Raw genomic sequence first — 23,771 nt, forward strand, 5'->3', positions numbered from 1 at the left:
CACATACAGCTCTGCACTGTACACATACAGCTCTGCACCGTACACATTACACATACAGCTCTGCACCGTACACATTACACATTCAGCTCTGCACCGTACACATTACACATACAGCTCTGCACCGTACACATTACACATACAGCTCTGCACTGTACACATTACACATACAGCTCTGCACCGTACACATTACACATACAGCTCTGCACCGTACACATTACACATACAGCTCTGCACCGTACACATTACACATACAGCTCTGCACCGTACACATTACACATTCAGCTCTGCACCGTACACATTACACATACAGCTCTGCACCGTACACATTACATATACAGCTCTGCACCGTACACATTACACATTCAGCCCTGCACCGTACACATTACACATTCAGCCCTGCACCGTACACATTACACATACAGCACTGCACCGTACACATTACACATACCGCTCTGCACCGTACACATTACACATTACACATACAGCTCTGCACCGTACACATTACACATACAGCTCTGCACCGTACACATTACACATTCAGCTCTGCACCGTACACATTACACATACAGCACTGCACCGTACACATTACACATACAGCTCTGCACCGTACACATTACACATACAGCTCTGCACTGTACACATTACACATACAGCTCTGCACTGTACACATACAGCTCTGCACCGTACACATTACACATACAGCTCTGCCCGTACACATTACACATACAGCTCTGCACTGTACACATACAGCTCTGCACCGTACACATTACACATACAGCTCCGCACCGTACACATTAGCCTGTGTCGCGCTCGCCCTCCCCTAACACCTGGTTGTCATAGAGACATTGTACTGATTGGTTGCTACCATTTGGTTGCCCCGGCAGCCAATCAATACACGGATTATATTCTGTACTCAGCCTTGATTGGTCGCTGTCCCCTGGAAGGGGAGGGCACTGGAGTGGAGGGGAGGGTTAATGGAAGGGTTGGTCCCGCCTCTTACGAGACGGCTGCGAGCTGTGGCCCCGCCCCGGATGTGCGGAGGTTCAGAGTGCAGTGTTATGGGCTCTGGAGGTCTGTCCGCCGGGCCTCAGGGGCCCCCGACGCCGCATAGAAGATGAAGAAGCGGAAAGAGCTGAACGCCCTGATCGGTCTGACCGGAGAGACCGGAAGGAAGAAGCCGAAGAAGGGCTCCGGGCACCGGCTCCTCGCACTGAACCCCCGGCCTCAGACTCGGACACCTTCACGGAGAGGACGAGTTCGCTGCGCTGGAGAGAGACGCGTCCGCTGCGGGAGGTCAGTAACCGGGGGGAAGCCGGGATAGTGACTCGCACCTAGTGACCCCCTCCGGGCCTGGTGTCACCTACATCTGCCTCCCCCTGGTGTGTCCCCCACCCCCCCCCTACATCTGCCTCCCCCTGGTGTGTCCCCCCCCCCCCCCTACATCTGCCTCCCCCTGGTGTGTCCCCCCCCCCCCCCCCACATCCTGCCTCCCCCTGGTGTGTTACCCCCCCCTACATCTGCCTCCCCCTCCTGGTGTCCCCTGTGTGTTCCCCCCCCCCCCCACCACATCTGCCTCCCCCTGGTGTGTCCCCCCCCCCCCCCCCTACATCTGCCTCCCCCTGGTGTGTTTCCCCCCCCCCCCCCTATATCTGCCTCCCCCTCCTGGGCCCGGTGCCCCCCCCCCCCCCCCTATATCTTTCTCCCCCTCCTGGGCCTGAGGTGTCCTGCCCCCCCCCCCCATCTGCCTCCCCCTGGTGGTCCTTCCCCCCTACATCTGCCTCCCCTGTGTGTCCCCCCCCCACCTGCCGCCCCCTGGTGTGTCCTTCCCCCTACATCTGCCTCCCCCTCATGGTGTCCCCTGGTGTGTTCTCCCCCTCCTTGGCCCGGTGGCCCCCCCCCCTATATCTTTTTCTGAGGCCTGAGGTGTCCTGTCCCCCCCCCCCCCCCTACATCTGGCCTCCCCCCTCCTGGGCCTGGGCGTCCCTCCCCCTCCTGGGGTGTTGTCCCCAAAAAATAAACTTCTGAGGGTGCAGATTCTCCGAAGCAACGGACAAACACCCCCGTGGAGGCGCCCCGTAGTGCGTGCGGTGCCTCAGTTCTGCCACCAACCTTGGGGATTGCATCAGGGATTCGGACTGCACACGGCTGGTGCCCGCATATGTTTTTGCGGATCCGCCCCCCCCAAAAAATTCTGCCATTAATGGCTGTCTGCGCCGTTCTGCCAATTGCGAACGCACACATCTGTGTTTTGCGGATCTGCAATTTGCAGTCCGCAAAACACACAACGGTCGTGTGCATGAGGCCTTAAAGGGAATCTGTCACTAGCATATTAGCAAAAAATGTTTTTAATGAATCCATGTGTAATAAAGCACCTTATCTCCATGTCTTGTTCTTTTATTCTGAGTCTTGTCATTTCTTCAAAAAAACGCTTTTTATGATATTCAAATGAAGCTGTAAGGAGCCCAGAGGAGCGTTATTTGTCCACGGTGCCCAGGAACTCCCCTCTGAAGGGCCGTGCCCGCCTAAATGTGAAAACTAAGAACTCCTCCAAGATCGCCTCCCAGAGACGAGGCTAAGTGCCCCCCCCCCCAGCGCCGCGCTCTGCGGTAAACACCCCCGATCCTCCTCTCGCCTGCATCCGAAATCCCGTGCAGGCGCAGTGCTTCCAGCTGGCTGAGGAAACGGCGAACACGTCACTGGGATCGGCGCATGCCCAGTGACGCTGTTGAAGCTGTTGCCCTCAGTCGTCTTATGATCGCGCAGGCAATCGCCAGCACTGCGCCTGCGCAGGATTTTGGATGCAGGCGAGAGGAGGATCGGGGGCAGAGCGCGGCGCTGGGGGGGGGGGGGCACTTCGCCTAAAACTCCTCCCAGAGGCGAGGCTATCTTGAAACAGGAGTAATTAGTTTTCACATTTAGGCGGGCACGGCACTTCAGAGGGGCGTTCCTGGGCACTGTGGACAAATAACGCCCCTCTGGGCTCCTTACAGCTTCATTTGAATATCATAAAAAGCGTTTTTTTGAAGAAATGACAAGAAACAGAATACAAGAAACAAGACCTATGAAATAAGGTGCTTTATTACACATGGATTCATAAAAAAATTTTTTTTGATAATATGCTAGTGACAGATTCCCTTTAAACTGTTGATTTATGCTGACACCATCCCTTTAAGCACTGTTAGACCTCTTGTATACGAAACCATTCATTTCAATGGATCTGCAAAAAAAAACGGGGAAGGTTACTCCGTATGCCTTCAGTTTCCGTTCAAAGATAGAACATGTCCTATTATTGTCCGCATAACGGACACGGATAGTACTGTTCTATCGGGGTCAGCTGTTCCAGTTCCGCAAAAAACAGAATGCACACGGACGTCATCCGTATTTTTTGTGGACCACAAAATACTGAAAAAGCCATACGGTCGTGTGCAAGATGCGCTTATTTCCTTGTCTCCCGCAGGTGGAGTGTTCTTCAGTGCTGCCGGGTGTGTTACCCTCTCTGCGGCTCATTGTGTTGGCCGCGTGCATGGTGACCTGCGTGGGCCTGGTCTGGATGCAGGTCGCCCTGAAGGAGACATGGATGCTCTCAAAGAACAGCTCAAAGCAAGTAAGAAAATGTCAGCCTGATGTTAACCCCTTCCCGAGCGGGAAATGCTAGGCAGTGAGATAGTTAATTGCAAAGGAAAAGCACCTGATACCAGTATGAAATATCTATCTATAAATGTGTGTTCTGAAACCATGAACCCATATTATGGACCGATCACTGCGTGTTCTGAAACCCCTCCCCGATCGCTGCGTGTTCTGAAACCCCTCCCCATCGCTGGCGTGTTCTGAAACCCTCCCCGATCGCTGGCGTGTTCTGAAACCCCTTCCCCGATCGCCTGCGTGTTCTGAAAACCCCTCCCCGAGCGCTGCGTGTTTCTGAACCCCCGCCCCGATCGCTGGCGTGTTCTGAACCCCTCCCCGATCGCTGCGTGTTTCTGAAAACCCCTCCCCGATCGCTGCGTGTTCTGAAAAACCCCTCCCCGATCGCTGCGTGGTTCTGAAACCATGACCCATTTATGGATTGACTCACTGTTGTTCTGAACGCATGAACCCATATTATGGACCCCTCCCCGATCGCTGCGTGGTGCTGAAACAATGGACCCCTCCCCGATCGCTGCGTGTTCTGAAACCATGAACCCATATTATGGACCCCTCCCCGATCACTGCGTGTTCTGAAACCTTGAACCCATATTATGGACTGATCACTGTGTTCTGAAACCATGAACCCTATTATGGACCCCTCCCCGAATCGCTGCGTGTTCTGAAACCCCTCCCCGATCACTGCGTGTTCTGAACCATGAACCCATATTATGGACCCCTCCCCGATCGCTGCGTGTTCTGAAACCCCTCCCCGATCACTGCGTGTTCTGAAACCATGAACCCATATTATGGACCCCTCCCCGATCACTGCGTGTTCTGAAACCATGAACCCATATTATGGACCGATCGCTGCGTGTTCTGAAACCATGAACCCATATTATGGACCCCTCCCCGATCACTGCGTGTTCTGAAACCATGAACCCATATTATGGACCCCTCCCCGATCACTGCGTGTTCTGAAACCATGAACCCATATTATGACCCCTCCCCGATCGCTGTGTGTTCTGAAACCATGAACCCATATTATGGACCCCTCCCCGAACACTGCGTGTTCTGAACCATGAACCCATATTATGGACCCCTCCCCGATCGCTGCGTGTTCTGAAACCATGAACCCATATTATGGACCCCTCCCCGATCGCTGCGTGTTCTGAAACCATGAACCCATATTATGGACTGATCACTGTGTTCTGAAACCATAACCCATATTATGGACCCCTCCCCGATCACTGTGTGTTCTGAAACCATGAACCCATATTATGGACACCCTCCCCCGATCACTGTGTGTTCTGAAACCATGAACCCATATTATGGACCCCTCCCCGATCGCTGCGTGTTCTGAAACCATGAACCCATATTATGGACCCCTCCCCGACACTGTGTGTTCTGAAACCATGAACCCATATTATGGACCCCTCCCCGATCACTGTGTTCTGAAACCATGAACCCATAGTATGGACCCCTCCCTGATCACTGCGTGTTCTGAAACCATGAACCCATATTATGGACCCCTCCCCGATCACTGCGTGTTCTGAAACCATTGAACCCATTTATGGACCCCCTCCCCGATCACTGTGTGTTTCTGAACCATGAACCCATATTATGGACCCCTCCCCTATCACGTGTGTTCTGAAACCATGAACCCATATTATGGACCCCTCCCCGATCACTGTGTGTTCTGAAACCATGAACCCATATTATGGACCCCCTCCCCGATCACTGTGTGTTCTGAAACCATGAACCCATATTAAGGGACCCCTCCCCGATCGCTGCGTGTTCTGAAACCATGAACCCATATGATGGACTGATCACTGTGTTCTGAAACCATGAACCCATATTTGGACCCCCTCCCGATCACTGCGTGTTCTGAACCATTAACCCATATTATGGACCCCTCCCCGATCACTGCGTGTTCTGAAACCATGAACCCATATTATGGGACCGATCGCTGCGTGTTCTGAAAGCCATGAACCCATATTATGGGACCCCTCCCCGATCACTCTGCGTGTTCTGAAACCATGAACCCATATTATGGACCGATCACTGCGTGTTCTGAAACCATGAACCCATATTATGGACCGATCACTGCGTGTTCTGAACCATGAACCCATATTATGGACCGATCGCTGCGTGTTCTGAAACCATGAACCCATATTATGGACCCCTCCCTGAGCACTGTGTGTTTCTGAAACCATGAACCCATATTATGGACCCCTCCCCGATCGCTGCGTGTTCTGAACCATGGACCCCTCCCCGATCACTGCGTGTTCTGAAACCATGAACCCATATTATGGACCCCTCCCCGATCACTGCGTGTTCTGAAACCATGAACCCATATTATGGACCGATCGCTGCGTGTTCTGAAACCATGGACCCCTCCCCGATCGCTGCGTGTTCTGAAACCATGAACCATATTATGGACCGATCACTGCGTGTTCTGAAACCATGAACCCATATTATGGACCGATCGCTGCGTGTTCTGAACCATGAACCCATATTATGGACCCCTCCCTGATCACTGCCGTGTTCTGAAACCATGAACCCATATATGGACCCCTCCCCGATCGCTGCGTGTTCTGAAACCATGGACCCCTCCCCGATCACTGCGTGTTCTGAAACCATGAACCCATATTATGGACCCCTCCCCGATCACTGCGTGTTCTGAAACCATGAACCCATATTATGGACCGATCGCTGCGTGTTCTGAAACCATGGACCCCTCCCCGATCGCTGCGTGTCTGAAACCATGAACCCATATTATGGACCGATCGCTGCGTGTTCTGAACCATGAACCCATATTATGGGACCGTCACTGCGTGTTCTGAAACCATGAACCCATATTATAGACTGATCACTGTGTGTTCTGAAACCATGAACCCATATTATGGACCCCTCCCCGATCACTGTGTGTTCTGAAACCATGAACCCATATTATGGACCCCTCCCCGATCACTGTGTGTTCTGAAACCATGAACCCATATTATGACCCCTCCCCGATCACTGCGTGTTCTGAAACCATGAACCCATATTATGGACCCCTCCCCGATCGCTGCGTGTTCTGAAACCTTGAACCCATATTATGGACCCCTCCCCGATCGCTGCGTGTTCTGAAACCATGGACCCCTCCCCGATCACTGCGTGTTCTGAAACCATGAACCCATATTATGGACCCCTCCCCGATCACTGTGTGTTCTAAAACCATGAACCCATATTATGGACCCCTCCCGATCGCTGCGTGTTCTGAAACCTTGAACCCATATTATGGACCCCTCCCCGATCGCTGCGTGTTCTGAAACCATGGACCCCTCCCGATCACTGCGTGTTCTGAAACCATGAACCCATATTATGGACCCCTCCCCGATCACTGTGTGTTCTAAAACCATGAACCCATATTATGGACCGATCACTGTGTGTTCTGAAACCATGAACCCATATTATGGACCTCCCTTTTTTTTTTTTTTTTTTTTTTTTTTTTTAATGGTTAGTGATCTGTAAATTAAATATATCGCCTAAAATTCCTTAAAAATATCTTTAGCATAAAAACTTGATTTAAACACGAGGTCATTTTCTGATGACACATTCCCTTTAATGCTGCAGCTGGATCTTGTGTGTCTAGAGCTTAGATGCTTGCAGGGTCTGCACGTGCCGTCTGGGGTCTCCTCAATGTTTATGATGCACTTCTGTTCTCAGGGAGTCAGTTCAGCGGAATTCAGTCCAAGAGATTCCAAAAATCAACGAAGACTTGCTGGTTAAGAGAAACGTCTGCAGGAGCTTGTGAGTGGAGACCTGGGGTTAAACAGACTGTGGACCAACCTTACTGAGGCGAATAAGCAGGTAAGTGGTAACGGTGGGAACAGGAAAACCCTTCAGCCGGTACAAGGGAAGTTACTAATGCACTGGGACCTTTCACCGGTCCTGAGATTACAATGTAAGTACCTGGCCGTGTAGGGCTGATCGAGGAGATGCGATATCGCTCATTCTTTTCCGATGGGCTGCTCCGTTCCTCCTGTTCTGGTTTCCTGCCCTGTACACTAATCCATACCATCAGTACAGGGAGGAGGAGACGGCCATGTTTCTCAGAGCATCACAGCCAGGGAGAAGGCCCCTGAGAAACATGGCCGTCTCCTCCTGATGTATGGATTAGCGTACAGGGCAGGAAACCAGAACAGGAGGAACCGAGCAGCCCATCGGAAAAGAATGAGCGATATCGCATCTCCTCGATCAGCCCTACACGGCCAGGTACTTACATGGTAATCTCAGGACCGGTGAGAGACTTGTGCAGTTAGAATGATTGATACTACTGACTATTGACACTACTCTCCTCATCATGTTTTGGAATCTGGACATCTCTGGCAGATCACTTTTCTGACCAGCGCTGTTAATGAACTGAAGACCAGCCTCAAGTCTGCATCTGATATGATCAACCTCCCTAAAACTATGGAGGAGCTGCAGCAGGTAGAGGCTGCCCCTGAGCACATGCATGTCTCTCTGCCCCACCCCCCACAGCCTGTCTCTCTGCCCCCCCCCCCCCCCCAGCCTGTCTCTCTGTCCCCCCCCAGCCTGTCTCTCTGCCCCCCCCCCCACAGCCTGTCTCTCTGCCCCCCCCCACAGCCTGTCTCTCTGCCCCCCCCCCACAGCCTGTCTCTCTGCCCCCCCCCCACAGCCTGTCTCTCTGCCCCCCCCCCCCCACAGCCTGTCTCTCTGCCAGCTCTCTCTGCCCCCCCCCCCAGCCTGTCTCTCTGCCCCCCCCCCCCAGCCTGTCTCTCTGCCCCCCCCCCAGCCTGTCTCTCTGCCCCCCCCCCCCAGCCTGTCTCTCTGCCCCCCCCCAGCCTGTCTCTCTGCCCCCCCCCCAGCCTGTCTCTCTGCCCCCCCCCCACAGCCTGTCTCTCTGCCCCCCCCCCCACAGCCTGTCTCTCTGCCCCCCCCCCACAGCCTGTCTCTCTGCCCCCCCCCCCACAGCCTGTCTCTCTGCCCCACCCCCCCCACAGCCTGTCTCTCTGCACCCCCCCCCCCCCCCACAGCTGTCTCTCTGCTCCCCCCCCCCCCACAGCCTGTCTCTCTGCCCCCCCCCCACAGCCTGTCTCTCTGCCCCCCCCCCCACAGCCTGTCTCTCTGCCCCCCCCCCCCACAGCCTGTCTCTCTGCCCCCCCCCCCACAGCCTGTCTCTCTGCCCCCCCCCCCCACAGCCTGTCTCTCTGCCCCCCCCCCCCACAGCCTGTCTCTCTGCCCCCCCCCCACAGCCTGTCTCTCGGCCCCCCCCCCCCCCCCCCCCTGTCCCCTCTCCCCCCCCCCCCCCCCCCCCCTTCTCTCTCCCCCCCCCCCCCCCCTGTCTCTCTCCCCCCCCCCCCCGCCTGTCTCTCCCCCCCCCCCCCCCGCCTCTCTCTCCTCCCCCCCCCCCCGCCTCTCTCTTCCCCCCCCCCCCCGCCTGTCTCTCTCCCCCCCCCGCCCTGTCTCTCTGCCCCCCCCCCGCCTGTCTCTCTGCCCCCCCCCGCCTGTCTCTCTGCCCCCCCCCGCCTGTCTCTCTGCCCCCCCCCCGCCTGTCTCTCTGCCCCCCCCCCGCCTGTCTCTCTGCCCCCCCCCCGCCTGTCTCTCTGCCCCCCCCCCCGCCTGTCTCTCTGCCCCCCCCCCCGCCTGTCTCTCTGCCGCCCCCCCCCCGCCTGTCCTCTCTGCGCCCCCCCCCCCCGCCTGTCTCTCTGCCCCCCCCCCCAGCCTGTCTCTCTGGCCCCCCCCCCCAGCCTGTCTCTCTGCCGCCCCCCCTCTCCAGCCTGTCTCTCTGCCCCCCCCCCCAGCCTGTCTCTCTGCCCCCCCCCCCAGCCTGTCTCTCTGCCCCCCCCCCCTCTCCAGCCTGTCTCTCTGCCCCCCCCCCCCCAGCCTGTCTCTCTGCCCCCCCCCCCCCCCAGCCTGTCTCTCTGCCCCCCCCCCCCAGCCTGTCTCTCTGCCCCCCCCCCCCCCCAGCCTGTCTCTCTGCCCCCCCCCCCCCCCCAGCCTGTCTCTCTGCCCCCCCCAGCCTGTCTCTCTTCCCCCCCCCCCCTCTCCAGCCTGTCTCTCTGCCCCCCCCCCCCCCACAGCCTGTCTCTCTGCCCCCCCCCCCCGCCTGTCTCTCTGCCCCCCCCCCAGCCTGTCTCTCTGCCCCCCCCCCCAGCCTGTCCTCTCTGCCCCCCCCCCCCCCAGCCTGTCTCTCTGGCCCCCCCCCCAGCCTGTCTCTCTGCCCCCCCCCCCACAGCCTGTCTCTCTGCCCCCCCCCCAGCCTTTCTCTCTGCCCCCCCCAGCCTGTCTCTCTGCCCCCCCCCCTCTCCAGCCTGTCTCTCTGCCCCCCCCCCCCCAGCCTGTCTCTCTGCCCCCCCCCTCTCCAGCCTGTCTCTCTGCCCCCCCCCCCAGCCTGTCTCTCTGCCCCCCCCCCTCTCCAGCCTGTCTCTCTGCCCCCCCCCCCCCCCCAGCCTGTCTCTCTGCCCCCCCCCCCCCAGCCTGTCTCTCTGCCCCCCCCCAACAGCCTGTCTCTCTGCCCCCCGCCCCCTCCAGCCTGTCTCTCTGCCCCCCGCCCCCTCCAGCCTGTCTCTCTGCCCCCCGCCCCCTCCAGCCTGTCTCTCTGCCCCCCCCCCCCCCTCCAGCCTGTCTCTCTGTCCCCCCGTCCCCTGTCTCTCATGGCGCTGTATGTCCTGCATTGCAGAGTGTGGCCACGTTGGGCAGTACGTTGACCAGTGTCCATCATGATGTGGAGACTCTACAGACTGCAGCTGATGAACAGAGGAGGAAGGTGGAAGCTCTTCAGAAAGATTGTGTAAGTCTTTGTTCCCTTAGGTTGTGCCTTTGTGGGGAGCCGTCCCAGAATAGGCCGGTGGGTTTCAGTCCTCAAAGCAAAACTGCTGCCTCTTCTCTACCCTTGGAGCCATGACACGGGGCATTGTGAGGGAAGTGTGACAAGATGTTGATGTCTTGCAGGTCACTTCTCAGATACAGCCTGGGCCCCTGTCACAGGTAGGGGTCCCACCTGGGCAGGCCTCTCATTGTATGTTTTCCTGTTGATTTGTGCTGCAGGTGCAGAACTCCCTGGAAGATCTGAACAGCACAGTGCTGCTATATGTCAGGCAGAATGATCTGCGGCTTCACACCATGGACTCCATGTTGTCTAACATAAGCCAGAGGGTGGCTTCCCTACAGAGCAGTCATCTGCTGCATAACAAGGAGGTTTGTGTGGGGGGCCTGGTGTCCTGATGCCAGCGCCGCAGGGGCCCGGGGGCTTCATGCTCACACTTTGTTTGTTTGTAGGTGGAAAATTCTACAGACTCAAATAATGAAAGCCGAGCGGACGCTGCCGAGGTGAGAGCACGTGTGTCCTGCTAGAGTTCATGTGTGAAAGGGGTTTCTGGGTTATCAAGTGATCGGTGCTTGTTAACCCCTAATCTCCTCTCTGATGTGGGATTCATCACTTGTCGGCAGCACATCTCCACAGGTAATGATAGGATGTGCTGCTGACAACAGGCAGGTTGTAAATGGCCAAATCAAGAGGCGATGCATCGGAGACAAGAAATATCGGACTAAAACACTTCCGGACAATGCCAGGCAGCTGTTTATTAAGGCACCTGGACTGACACCGTAAAACTACAATCAATAATTAGACAGTGAGTGTGCGTAGAAGGCTTCCAGGTAGCAGAAACGGACGCAGCAGCCCACCTTACTCGCCCAAGGCTCTGCTATGTACTAGTTTATTCCAGTGCCTGCAACTTTCCTGAACTTAGACAATCGCCTGAAGTGACCCTGATACAAAGGGATGTGCTGTGACTACAAGGAGTGTGTACGGCTCTATAGGTATATACTACAGGCGGAGGGATATGCTGTGACTACAAGGAGTGTGTACGGCTCTATAGGTGTATACTACGTGTGGAGGGATGTGCTGTGACTACAAGGAGTGTGTACGGCTCTATAGGTGTATACTACAGGCGGAGGGATATGCTGTGACTACAAGGAGTGTGTACGGCTCTATAGGTATATACTACAGGCGGAGGGATGTGCTGTGACTACAAGGAGTGTGTACGGCTCTATAGGTATATACTACAGGCGGAGGGATATGCTGTGACTACAAGGAGTGTGTACGGCTCTATAGGTGTATACTACACGCGGAGGGATGTGCTGTGTATACAAGGAGTGTGTACGGCTCTATAGGTGTATACTACAGGCGGAGGGATATGCTGTGACTACAAGGAGTGTGTACGGCTCTATAGGTGTATACTACAGGCGGAGGGATGTGCTGTGTGTAGGGCTCTATAGGTATATACTACAGGCAGAGGGATGTGCTGTGACTACAAGGAGTGTGTACGGCTCTATAGGTATATACTACGTGTGGAGGAATGTGCTGTGACTACAAGGAGTGTGTACAGCTCTATAGGTGTATACTACAGGCGGAGGGATGTGCTGTGAGTACGGCTCTATAGGTGTATACTACAGGCGGAGGGATGTGCTATGAGTACGGCTCTATAGGTATATGCTACACGCGGAGGGATGTGCTGTGAGTACAAGGAGTGTGTGTACAGCTCTATAGGTATATACTACAGGCAGAGGGATGTGCTGTGTATACAAGGTGTGTGTGTGGCTCTATAGGTATATACTACAGGCGGAGTGATGTGCTGTGAGTACAAGGAGTGTACAGCTCTATAGGTGTATACTACAGGCGGAGGGATGTGCTGTGTGTACGGCTCTATAGGTATATGCTACACGCGGAGGGATGTGCTGTGTGTAGGGCTCTATAGGTGTATGCTACACGCGGAGGGATGTGCTGTGACTACAAGGAGTGTGTGTGGCCCTTGCCTCCTTCACGCCCTCTCCTCCTTCGATGTAGCGCTCTGAGGGATGAGGTTCACCCCTGGGGGAATATTCACTTTGCTCTAGGACCTTCTACTAGTTTGTGACTTGTCCTTTGACACTGCATTTCTAGGGCTTGACAATGTGTGCGCTTACATAGAAGCATACAAACACGTCAGCGGAAAAAGACCTGGTCCGTGTAGTGTTCAGCGGCAGGTTTCCGCTCCCTCACTGTGGATTTCTCCCGTTTCGACTACTTGGTAAACTGATTTCAGACCCTATTAGTATTCTGCAGTCTGTATGACAGTTTTCCATGATTATAACCCAGCTTTCCTGGGACCGCTCCACCTAGCTATGGCACTGTAGGGGGATTGGTAAGATTTAGTATTTAGCAGGCACGTAACTTGTTATCCAGCTTTCCTGGGACCCTAGATGGTAATGTAGTTGTGCTACCGTATGGAGGATATGGGGTCCTTACTGTGTTCTGCAATACGAGGGATTTACCAATTCACAAGCGGCCTGATCTGGCAATGTGCAGTGATGGGGCCATCTAGATTATATACACCCCTGCCCTGAATCGCTCTAAATCTATAGACCTCAACTACGAAGCTCCAGCATCCTAGGGAAAGACTGTGGAGGCTTTAGTGGATGGAAACCCTAAGGCCGATGCGTTTTGAGTCTAATACAGACTTTTTATTTTTTAATCTGAACTTTTCCTTAGACGTTTTACAAAGGAAAACATGCAAACAAAGCCTTCCCCTGCCCTGAAGTCACATATTCTCATACAGAAAATATTCTCCCGTTATCATAATGAAGGTATCGGCATGCGCAGTCCTCGCTTGTTCAGCCCATGGTCCCACTGGGTTTCCAAATTTAGAGCAAGTACCCCTTTTCAAATATACTCCTCTCCATCAAAATAGCTTTCTTGGCTGTATTAATTCTCCTGACCTCGGGGAGCAGGTTGCAGCCAATACCTAGCCATCCGTTCTCATTAAAGGTGTTGTCCGGGTTCAGAGCCCAGCTGGCCCCCCTGACTTGAGCATCGGAGCAGTTCATGCTTCGATGCTCTCCCTTGCCCTCCGCAGTATCACGCAGGGCAAAGGCTCTTTTATTTACAATAGCTCACTGCCGGGTGGAGGCTTCCGCCCAGCAGTGTGTTCGGTGACGTCACCGGCTCTAATGGGCGGGCATTAGGCATGTGGCACAAGGGTTGGGGAGAAATCCACCTCGTCGCACTGTAGATTAAAGTATAACATTTTTTATCCTGTGCAATGGAATGTAAAAAACTGGAGCTGCTTATGTGATGTCTGCAGCCTCCAGTCCTCGCCCCCCCCTCTACTAGCTGCTGCCTCCATTCCTCGCCATCCCCCCCCCCTCCCAGCTGCTGCCTCCAGTCCTCGCTGTCCCCCCCCCCCCCCCTCTACCAGCTGCTGCCTCCAGTCCTCGCTGTCCCCATCCCTCTACCAGGTGCTGCCTCCAGTCCTCGCTGTCCCCCTCCCTCTACCAGCTGCTGCCTCCAGTCCTCGCTGTCCCCCTCCCTCTACCAGCTGCTGCCTCCAGTCCTCGCTGTCCCCCTCCCTCTACCAGCTGCTGCCTCCAGTCCTCGCTGTCCCCCTCCCTCTACCAGCTGCTGCCTCCAGTCCTCGCTGTCCCCCTCCCTCTACCAGCTGCTGCCTCCAGTCCTCGCTGTCCCCGTCCCTCTACCAGCTGCTGCCTCCAGTCCTCGCTGTCCCCGTCCCTCTACCAGCTGCTGCCTCCAGTCCTCGCTGTCCCCGTCCCTCTACCAGCTGCTGCCTCCAGTCCTCGCTGTCCCCGTCCCTCTACCAGCTGCTGCCTCCAGTCCTCGCTGTCCCCGTCCCTCTACCAGCTGCTGCCTCCGTCCCTCTACCAGCTGCTGCCTCCGTCCCTCTACCAGCTGCTGCCTCCGTCCCTCTACCAGCTGCTGCCTCCAGTCCTCGCTGTCCCCGTCCGCCCCCATCTACCAGCTGCTGCTGCCTCCAGTCCTCGCTGTCCCCATCTACCAGCTGCTGCTGCCTCCAGTCCTCGCTGTCCCCGTCCGTCCCCATCTACCAGCTGCTGCTGCCTCCAGTCCTCGCTGTCTCCTGTCCGTCCCCATCTACCAGCTGCTGCTGCCTCCAGTCCTCGCTGTCTCCCGTCCGTCCCCATCTACCAGCTGCTGCTGCCTCCAGTCCTCGCTGTCTCCCGTCCGTCCCCATCTACCAGCTGCTGCTGCCTCCAGTCCTCGCTGTCTCCCGTCCGTCCCATCTACCAGCTGCTGCTGCCTCCAGTCCTCGCTGTCTCCCGTCCGTCCCCATCTACCAGCTGCTGCTGCCTCCAGTCCTCGCTGTCTCCCGTCCGTCCCCATCTACCAGCTGCTGCTGCCTCCAGTCCTCGCTGTCTCCCGTCCGTCCCCATCTACCAGCTGCTGCTGCCTCCAGTCCTCGCAGTCTCCCGTCCGTCCCCATCTACCAGCTGCTGCTGCCTCCAGTCCTCGCTGTCCCCCTCCCTCTACCAGCTGCTGCCTCCAGTCCTCGCTGTCCCCCTCCCTCTACCAGCTGCTGCCTCCAGTCCTCGCTGTCCCCCTCCCTCTACCAGCTGCTGCCTCCAGTCCTCGCTGTCCCCGTCCCTCTACCAGCTGCTGCCTCCAGTCCTCGCTGTCCCCGTCCCTCTACCAGCTGCTGCCTCCAGTCCTCGCTGTCCCCGTCCCTCTACCAGCTGCTGCCTCCAGTCCTCGCTGTCCCCGTCCCTCTACCAGCTGCTGCCTCCAGTCCTCGCTGTCCCCGTCCCTCTACCAGCTGCTGCCTCCAGTCCTCGCTGTCCCCGTCCCTCTACCAGCTGCTGCCTCCAGTCCTCGCTGTCCCCGTCCCTCTACCAGCTGCTGCCTCCAGTCCTCGCTGTCCCCGTCCCTCTACCAGCTGCTGCCTCCAGTCCTCGCTGTCCCCGTCCCTCTACCAGCTGCTGCCTCCAGTCCTCGCTGTCCCCGTCCCTCTACCAGCTGCTGCCTCCGTCCCTCTACCAGCTGCTGCCTCCAGTCCTCGCTGTCCCCGTCCGCCCCCATCTACCAGCTGCTGCTGCCTCCAGTCCTCGCTGTCCCCATCTACCAGCTGCTGCTGCCTCCAGTCCTCGCTGTCTCCTGTCCGTCCCCATCTACCAGCTGCTGCTGCCTCCAGTCCTCGCTGTCTCCCGTCCGTCCCCATCTACCAGCTGCTGCTGCCTCCAGTCCTCGCTGTCTCCCGTCCGTCCCCATCTACCAGCTGCTGCTGCCTCCAGTCCTCGCTGTCTCCCGTCCGTCCCCATCTACCAGCTGCTGCTGCCTCCAGTCCTCGCTGTCTCCCGTCCGTCCCCATCTACCAGCTGCTGCTGCCTCCAGTCCTTGCTGTCTCCCGTCCGTCCCCATCTACCAGCTGCTGCTGCCTCCAGTCCTCGCTGTCTCCCGTCCGTCCCCATCTACCAGCTGCTGCTGCCTCCAGTCCTCGCTGTCTCCCGTCCGTCCCCATCTACCAGCTGCTGCTGCCTCCAGTCCTCGCTGTCTCCCGTCCGTCCCCATCTACCAGCTGCTGCTGCCTCCAGTCCTCGCTGTCTCCCGTCCGTCCCCATCTACCAGCTGCTGCTGCCTCCAGTCCTCGCTGTCTCCCGTCCGTCCCCATCTACCAGCTGCTGCTGCCTCCAGTCCTCGCTGTCTCCCGTCCGTCCCCATCTACCAGCTGCTGCTGCCTCCAGTCCTCGCTGTCTCCCGTCCGTCCCCATCTACCAGCTGCTGCTGCCTCCAGTCCTCGCTGTCTCCCGTCCGTCCCCATCTACCAGCTGCTGCTGCCTCCAGTCCTTGCTGTTCCCCCCCCCCCCCTGTAGTCTGTGTGCTTTCATGCTGGGACTGCAGATCTCTTTACATCTGGTCTTCTCTTCTTACTAGAGATTTCTTGTCTGGTCACAGACATTAGACATTCATTTTTCCTTTTCTCTTCCAAGAATTCAAAGCGAGAAGATGCCTCGGAAATCCAGGAGCAGCTGCATCTCATCCATTTGCTGACAAATGCCCCAGACAGTGACAAGGCAAAGGCGGGTAAGTGACTGCACCACACCCGAACTGTGGACAAATGTCTGTGATTCATAGGGCAAAATGCAAAACCCAGACTTTGGCTCCTGGATGACAGGGTGCGGGCCCCACTTTCTATGGATTGTTCTGCTGGAAGGAGCAGTATTTGGAAGGTCACGTCCATCTCCGTCTCACAGCAGTTGGACAGCACCGTTAATAACAATGGTCTCCGTGGCGGGGGGGGGGGGGGGCATGGTTTTCCCCACCTCCATAGGAGACAACATACAAGCAGTAGATCATTAGATAAAAGCCCCATCCTCTCTTCCCAATTTCCACGGAGCTGGTGCAGAGCGAGGGTTTCCTGTTCGGCAGTGGTTTCCTTTCCTCGCTCTGAACATAGGACTTTCTGTTGTCCACATTATGTGGGCAGACTAGGGTTTCCCTCGGAGTGGGAATCCCTCTTCCAGTCTTCCACTGACTTGCTTCAGGTCATGTCTTGTGTGACTAGAGGCAGGCACTGGATCCTTCCTGGAGCAACTTGGAGTTAAAAGGAAGAGAGTACCAGTTTAAAGTTGCAGCATTTACTTCTGGAGTTCTTCTGGCTGCTGTCTTCACAGGCCACCATGTCAACCTCTGGTGAAACCTCCAACCCCTCCTGCAGATCCTAGCTTGGCCATCAGCCTGGGCCTAGAAGCCCCTCTGTGAGGTCTGCCACAGTGAGACTTCTCACAGGAAAGTGCTATACCAGCCCCACAAGGAACTTTACTCCAAATATATGGATTAGGTGAAGATGTAAGAGACTCCTTTTCTGGATAATTTAAAAACTTTAAAGTAAATTCTAAAACTGACACCCTCATCCCCTCAGACTTCATTTTCTAAAGCTGAAACACCTGACCCCTCCAATTTCCATGTTGATCTTGATGACGGAGAAGTTTTCTCATCTGGATTGTGACTGAGGACGGTTTTGGCCGCCTTCTCTGTTTCCCCAAGGACACAGAATAAAATCTTAAAACTGGAAGGGCAACTCGGAAAATTGAGGATACTAAAGATCAGCAAAAACTCATGATCAGATGTTTCAGGGGTAGCAGAAGAGGGGTTTTCTCCTGAAAGAGGTCGGGAGTCTCTAGTGCCCTAAAAAGGAAATTTCACTGAGGAAGATTCAGACCTTTTGAGACAAAACCAGGGCTGTGGAGTGGGTACGCCAAAGCTCTGACTCCGACTCTTGCATTTTATCACAGGCTAATAATTTTGTAATAATAAATGGTGACATTGGGCTTTTCCCCACCATGAAGTCTTTAATCAGTCTGCGTAAATAAATATAAACCATATTTATTGGTATACAATTTCTGAAATTCCAGACATTTTAAAAATTCCTGTAAATATGGAATGTGCTGTGCATTTAATAGCTGGCAGAGACTGTTACTTAAAATTTGCAAGAAATCTAGTAAAGAAATCCCAGTCATTGGCTGCAGCAGAGCTGGGGTGAACTTGGTTCTCTTGTCTTCACTGCTGAGCATGTGCAGCACAGGTTCAGGCATTGTAACGAAGGACCTTGGAGCAGCATGAAGATGCCAAGCATAAAGGACAGAGAACACAGGGTGACAACTAATTACTGTCACTAGAACAGCCTGCTTATTACTGTATATAGTATAAGGACAGGAGAGAACACAGGGAAGGTGAGAACTGATTATCTATCATCACTAGACAACCCTGCTTATCACTGTATATAGACAGGAGAGAACACAGGGAAGGTGAGAACTGATTATCTATCATCACTAGACAACCCTGCTTATCACTGTATATAGACAGGAGAGAACACAGGGAAGGTGAGAACTGATTATCTATCATCACTAGACAACCTTGCTCATCACTATATATAAAAATTAAACAAACAAAAAACATGACGCTCATGATACCAATAAAAATATCTTTAATAGCGCAACAATAAATTACAAACATATTACTATTAAAAAATGAAGGTGACAGAGGAAATACACCATCCCAGCTTTACACAGACCACATAAATTAATAAATACAACAACTCCTAATCTAAATAGTAGGACAATATCACGATGGGTCAGCAATGTCAGGATCATGGAACAGTAATTACAGTCACCCAGAACCAACCGCAGCTCTGTGCAAATAAGCCCCATCAAAGAGCATATTCGCATATGCAATGAAACTTGTTTAGGCGAGTCGGCTTCATGTTTAATTGCATATGCGAATATGCTCTTTGATGGGGCTTATTTGCACAGAGCTGCGGTTGGTTCTGGGTGACTGTAATTACTGTTCCATGATCCTGGCATTGCTGACCCATCGTGATATTGTCCTACTATTTAGATTAGGAGTTGTTGTATTTATTAATTTATGTGGTCTGTGTAAAGCTGGGATGGTGTATTTCCTCTGTCACCTTCATTTTTTTATGGTAATATGTTTGTAATTTATTGTTTCGCTATTAGGCTACTTTCACACTAGCGTTGTTTTAATCCGGTGTTCAATTCTGACACCGGAACTGCCCGCCGGATCTGGAAAAACGTGGACATTGGAAAAACGGATCCGCCATTTATGGACTCCATTTTTCGGGTTTAACATGCAAAAGCCGGATCCGGTTTGACTGAACACACAGCGCTGGATGCGGCGTTAATGCAAGTCAATGGGAAAAAGACCGGATCCGGTGTTCAGTCAAAGTGTTCAGGATTTTTGGCCGGGGGTAAAAATACAGCATGCTACGTTTTTCTGAAAAGCCTGATCAGTCAAAAAGACTGAACTGAAGACGTCCTGATGCATCCTGATCGGATCGCTCTCCACTCAGAATCCATGGGGATAAAACTGATCAGTTCTTTTCCGGATTTGAGCCCCTAGGACGGAACTCTGGGTATCATGAGCGTCATGTTTTTTGTTAGTTAAATTTGTTTATACTTGGGAGCTTTACCATTATTATTGCTTTAGGGGCCCTTTCATTCAGCCACAACACTTTTTGACATATTATAATCTTGGCATTAGGGACGCCTATGGTCATTTGTATTAATATTTATCACTGTGTATAGTATAAGGACAGGAGCGGTGAGAACGGATTATACTCACTAGGACCCTGCTGATCTCTCGCTCATATCTATCACTGCACAGTTTTGGGGCCAATTCTTAGGAACAAATGTTACTACAAATGCTTGCTTTCAATAATAAGACTATGTAAATGTGCTGCCCCTTAACTGATGAACAAGCAAAATGCTCATCCATCAGGTGAGTTCATGTAGCACATTAAATCATTGTTTACGGGCAGCAGATTGCGCTGTGTGAACTGGGGTCCCCAGAAATAATGAATCTGTATGAGGATTAGCGATGGCAGTAGCCATTTCTCATCCCCATTCAATGGAGGAGATTATTACATGTATATGCAGCTCTTCACCTCCATTGACAAGCAGGCAGCTATTGGGAGGGGAATCCTTTCCCAGTAATTGCCTGCTCTGTCTGTGCATGTAAATGCGCCTTAACATTGATATAAAATATATTTATGATTTTAGGTCCCTTTACACTGAACAATTTAACAGGCGATTGTCAGGATGGAAGCGTTCCTTCTTGGCAAGTGACTGCTTGTTAGTAAAGGAGACATTCTTACATGCAGTGATCTCCTCCACAGTATAGGGAGCAGTGATCACTAATGTCAAAGCTTGTCCTCATACAGAAGCGCTCCTTCCTGCCAATCGTCTGCTCGTCAGTGAAGGAGACACATTTACATGCAGCGATCTCCTCTACAGTACGGGGAGCAGTGGTCACTAATGCCATCGCTCGTCCTTATACACATGTATTATTTGCTGGCAGCAGGGTGTGTTTACACCGCATGATCTGCTGCTAGAAAACTATTTTGGCAGTTAATCGCCACTCGTATGAATGATGTTTGGCCATTGTAAAGGGTCCTTAACATTTCTAAACTTTTGTCAATTCATATGAAAGTCAAGTACACAATATTAATAACAGAATATTTTTTTAAGGTGGAGTTGGTTCTTTTCTTCTGACTGATTGCGACTCCACAGCCCTGGCCAAAATAATTTTTATCGTTGTGGCTCAAATTTGGAAAATAAAAATAAACTGTATTGCCTTTTGTGGATATGGGTCTGCTGAGGGATTCCACAGACGCGAAATGTGACGGACTCCTGAAACCTTCCTGGGAAGCCAATACATCAATATTCCAGCCCAGAATAGTAGCCACTTGTACTGCCAGGTCTCTACCTGTGGCATAACCAGCTGGAAGACCACCTAGCAGCAGGTTGATAACGAGACTGTTTGGCGTCAGTTATGGCGGCTCACCTGCATCGTGTTCAGCCGCTCTTACTCTGTGTTTGTTTTCAGCAGGTTCACCTGCACTTTTTATGTTACTTTCAGTTTAGTTTTGTGGCTCATGTTGTATCGCTGCGGAGAGGTGGCACGCAGCTGGGACTTATTACATTTCCTAGATGTAGGTAAGAAATAACTGTGCCCACAACATGGCCGCTTGGCTTACATGAGCTATAAAGCAGGGAATGCATCACAAAAAGTCCTTATTGAAGTGACTATTTAATTTAAGGGACTCTGCTGCCACCAATACACAGTTTTAACTGTCCCTGGTGCCCTCTAGTTACATACACCCTATCCCAGACATAGGGAAGGGAGGAGCGGGCTCTGCCCCATATGTCTGGCATAGGGCGTGTGTAATCTACAGGGCACCAGGGACATTGTATTACTGGATATATGACTATATTCCTTTATCCCGACCAAAAGTCACCTATGTTTTGCCTTGTGTAGGGCCTGAGGGGATGGCGCATGACTCTCCCATCATCAAAGATGGATGTAATGCCCGACAGGTTTTCCTGGAGTGTTCCCTCTTACTTCAGAAAATGAATCTGTATTGCTGGTGTTTTTGCTGTAGGTGACACTGTGACCTCTCTGCCTCCGCTGGAGCAGAAGAATGCAAAGTCTCCGCTGAGAAGACGACGACGTCGTGGTCTGGTATTACCAGGAATTTCTTCTGTACAAGGCAAGGTTATGTCTTTGCACTTATACATGGGGGGGGGGGGTCTCCTGCTGAAAAGTGACATCACTGCAAGGGGAGTTCTCGTGCTGCATCCCTCATTAGCGCCTTAGATTTCCCCATTTTGATGTAGACTTAGCTTAGATTCCCATTGGTGGGGGCAGTATTGGACACTCGGATTTTCTGTGACAGTAGCTGCAGGTCAGGTCACCCTTGGCGGGGTGGCGGTAGCTCAGATTTCTTTCTCCATTTGTTGTTTTTTTTCTTATGTTGTGAAATAATTTTTTATTTTTTTTTAGAACTTGAGGATGTCTTTAGAGAATCTGCAGGTGGAATTGATGGAACGTTTTCTCTCCAAGAGCTGGAGCTGCGGCTTCGCTGTGGACGGCTGCCGTTTCTGAAGGATTACGATGTTGATGGAGATGAGCGCTTGTCACTGATAGAACTGAGGCCGCTGGTTGGCATGTAGCAGGGTGACTGGTGACTGCATTCTTCCACTCTCCGACCAGTGAGGCTCACTATAGGGGTCTCTGAGCTCCTCCACCAGCTGCACTGGATTCATCTTCTGGAGGAATTGGTTTTAGCTGTAGTGTGAAAACATTCTCATTTTATAGTTTACATAAGCTTGCCTTAAACTGGTGTCTTGCACTTTACCGAGTGGCCATAGAACAGCCAGGAGGAGCCTGCACCAAGGAGCTGGCTTCTTCTCCATGTTGTAATGAATGCAGGCGAGAGCTCAGGACCAGACTGATCACGGGTGAACCAAGCGCAAGTCTGTCTGCAGCACTTCTGGAAGCCAAGACACAGGGTTAGTTTCCCACCAGGCGCTTCCATGTTAAAAGGACGGCTCCTTTTTAACTCCATATTCATTAAAAATAAAAAATTTAGGTTTTATTTCCTCATAATGCCATAAAAAAAAAAAAGGGTCAAAATCTTGTCCTGTAGTGGTGATCAACAAGGAAAGTTCTGAATGTGGAGACAGTTCTGTCATCAACCCTTTCCCTGTGCTTTAGTCCTGGTAATCACGGAGGATGGGCGCTCTGGACTGTGACAGCATTTTGGCGGGGGGGGCACGCACGTGTCACCACAGCTCACATCTTGCTGGTTTGAGTATAGGGAACACATGGAGCAACTTATTCCAAAAAACTAAAAAAACGTGATGAAAGCTGTTATTGGCAGGACTGAAGCTGTGTCCAGATGAGGTGCTCATTGTCCCACTGCCAGGATTTGGGAGGAAGGCACTGAAACTAACACTTCACGGTTCTCAGATTTAATAAGTAAAGGGCACTGCTGCCCCTGATTTTGGGGGGGGTGTTCAGCAGGATCACGGTACAATGGAGACCCGACCCACTGGTCAGATGTGGATTTATGCAGCATCCACCCTTCCCTCCAGCAAGTGCACTTTAAATGGTGGACATGAAGTTCTTCCAAGCTGTAATGAACATGAATCCTCAGGGCTCTAGCGGACTGCAGCTCCAGGAGGAAACAAGGAGCCGGCCAACCTCCTTGAGCTCCACTGTTGTACAATTCTCTATTAAAAGGATTTGTATAAATGGAGGCACTGCCTGGCATGTGTGGGTGACTGGGGGCATGAGATGTCACTGGCTAGTAGCACAGGATGCGTCTCAGGGGGTCTAGGCCTGACCAGCCTAGGGGGTCTGTCAAAGGTGAAGATACAGAAGATCCACACAAATGTATGCTTTTCTGCACCAACAACCACAGTACCTGTGGTTTTTCCCACAGAGCTCAACTTTGTATTGAAAAAGGTGAAATCCTGAAAGATTGCAACACAGCAGGTCAAGTGTACATGGGATTTATGAAACCATACATTGAGTTACCCTAAATAGAACCTGCAATGTGTGAAGACTGCCTTGGGTTTCTCCTGGGATGTAGATGCACAAAACATTTAAAGAGGACCTTTCACCATTAGAAAGCCTCTAAACTGACTATACAGAAGTGTAGAGCGGCGCCCAGGGATCCCGCTGCACTTACTGTTATCCCCGGGCGCCCCTCCGTTCTCCGGTTATAGCCTCCGGGATGTAAGTAGTTAGGCTCCACCCACTTGATCCTGCCAGCATCTTTTATGCTGTAGCGCTGGCCAATCGCAGCGCTCAGCTCATAGCCTGGCTATGAGCTGAGCGCTGCGATTGGCCAGCGCTACAGCATAGGAGAAGAAGACACTGGCAGGATCAAGTGGGTGGAGCCTAACTACTTACATACCAGAGGCTATAACTGGAGCGGCGCCCGGGGATAACAGTAAGTGCAGCGGGATCCCTGGGCACTGCTCTACACTTC

The 23,771-nt window shown here is 53.2% G+C and overlaps 1 protein-coding gene and 1 long non-coding RNA gene across 2 annotated transcripts; one reads left to right on the forward strand and one right to left on the reverse strand.

Annotated features, from left to right (window-relative positions):
• Positions 1 to 1,099: 1,099 nt before the first annotated feature.
• On the forward strand, positions 1,100 to 22,352 carry EFCAB14 (EF-hand calcium binding domain 14). The gene is given in 15 exon segments (XM_040408839.1): positions 1,100 to 1,202; positions 1,205 to 1,297; positions 3,174 to 3,177; positions 3,458 to 3,501; positions 3,504 to 3,569; positions 3,572 to 3,614; positions 7,333 to 7,394; positions 7,397 to 7,476; positions 7,999 to 8,097; positions 10,310 to 10,420; positions 10,678 to 10,827; positions 10,909 to 10,959; positions 16,405 to 16,498; positions 21,375 to 21,482; positions 21,776 to 22,352. Coding segments are annotated over 15 exon segments (1,263 nt in total). The 5' UTR covers positions 1,100 to 1,114; the 3' UTR covers positions 21,946 to 22,352.
• LOC120978568 lies at positions 5,233 to 6,880 on the reverse strand. Its single transcript, XR_005774120.1, has 3 exons — positions 6,793 to 6,880; positions 6,491 to 6,707; positions 5,233 to 5,257 (listed from the first exon to the last, which is right to left on the reverse strand). It is a non-coding gene; the product is annotated as an uncharacterized LOC120978568 (long non-coding RNA).
• Positions 22,353 to 23,771: the final 1,419 nt, after the last annotated feature.

This window comes from Bufo bufo, chromosome 9 (assembly GCF_905171765.1).
Source record: "Bufo bufo chromosome 9, aBufBuf1.1, whole genome shotgun sequence".
NCBI classification, from domain to species: domain Eukaryota; kingdom Metazoa; phylum Chordata; class Amphibia; order Anura; family Bufonidae; genus Bufo; species Bufo bufo.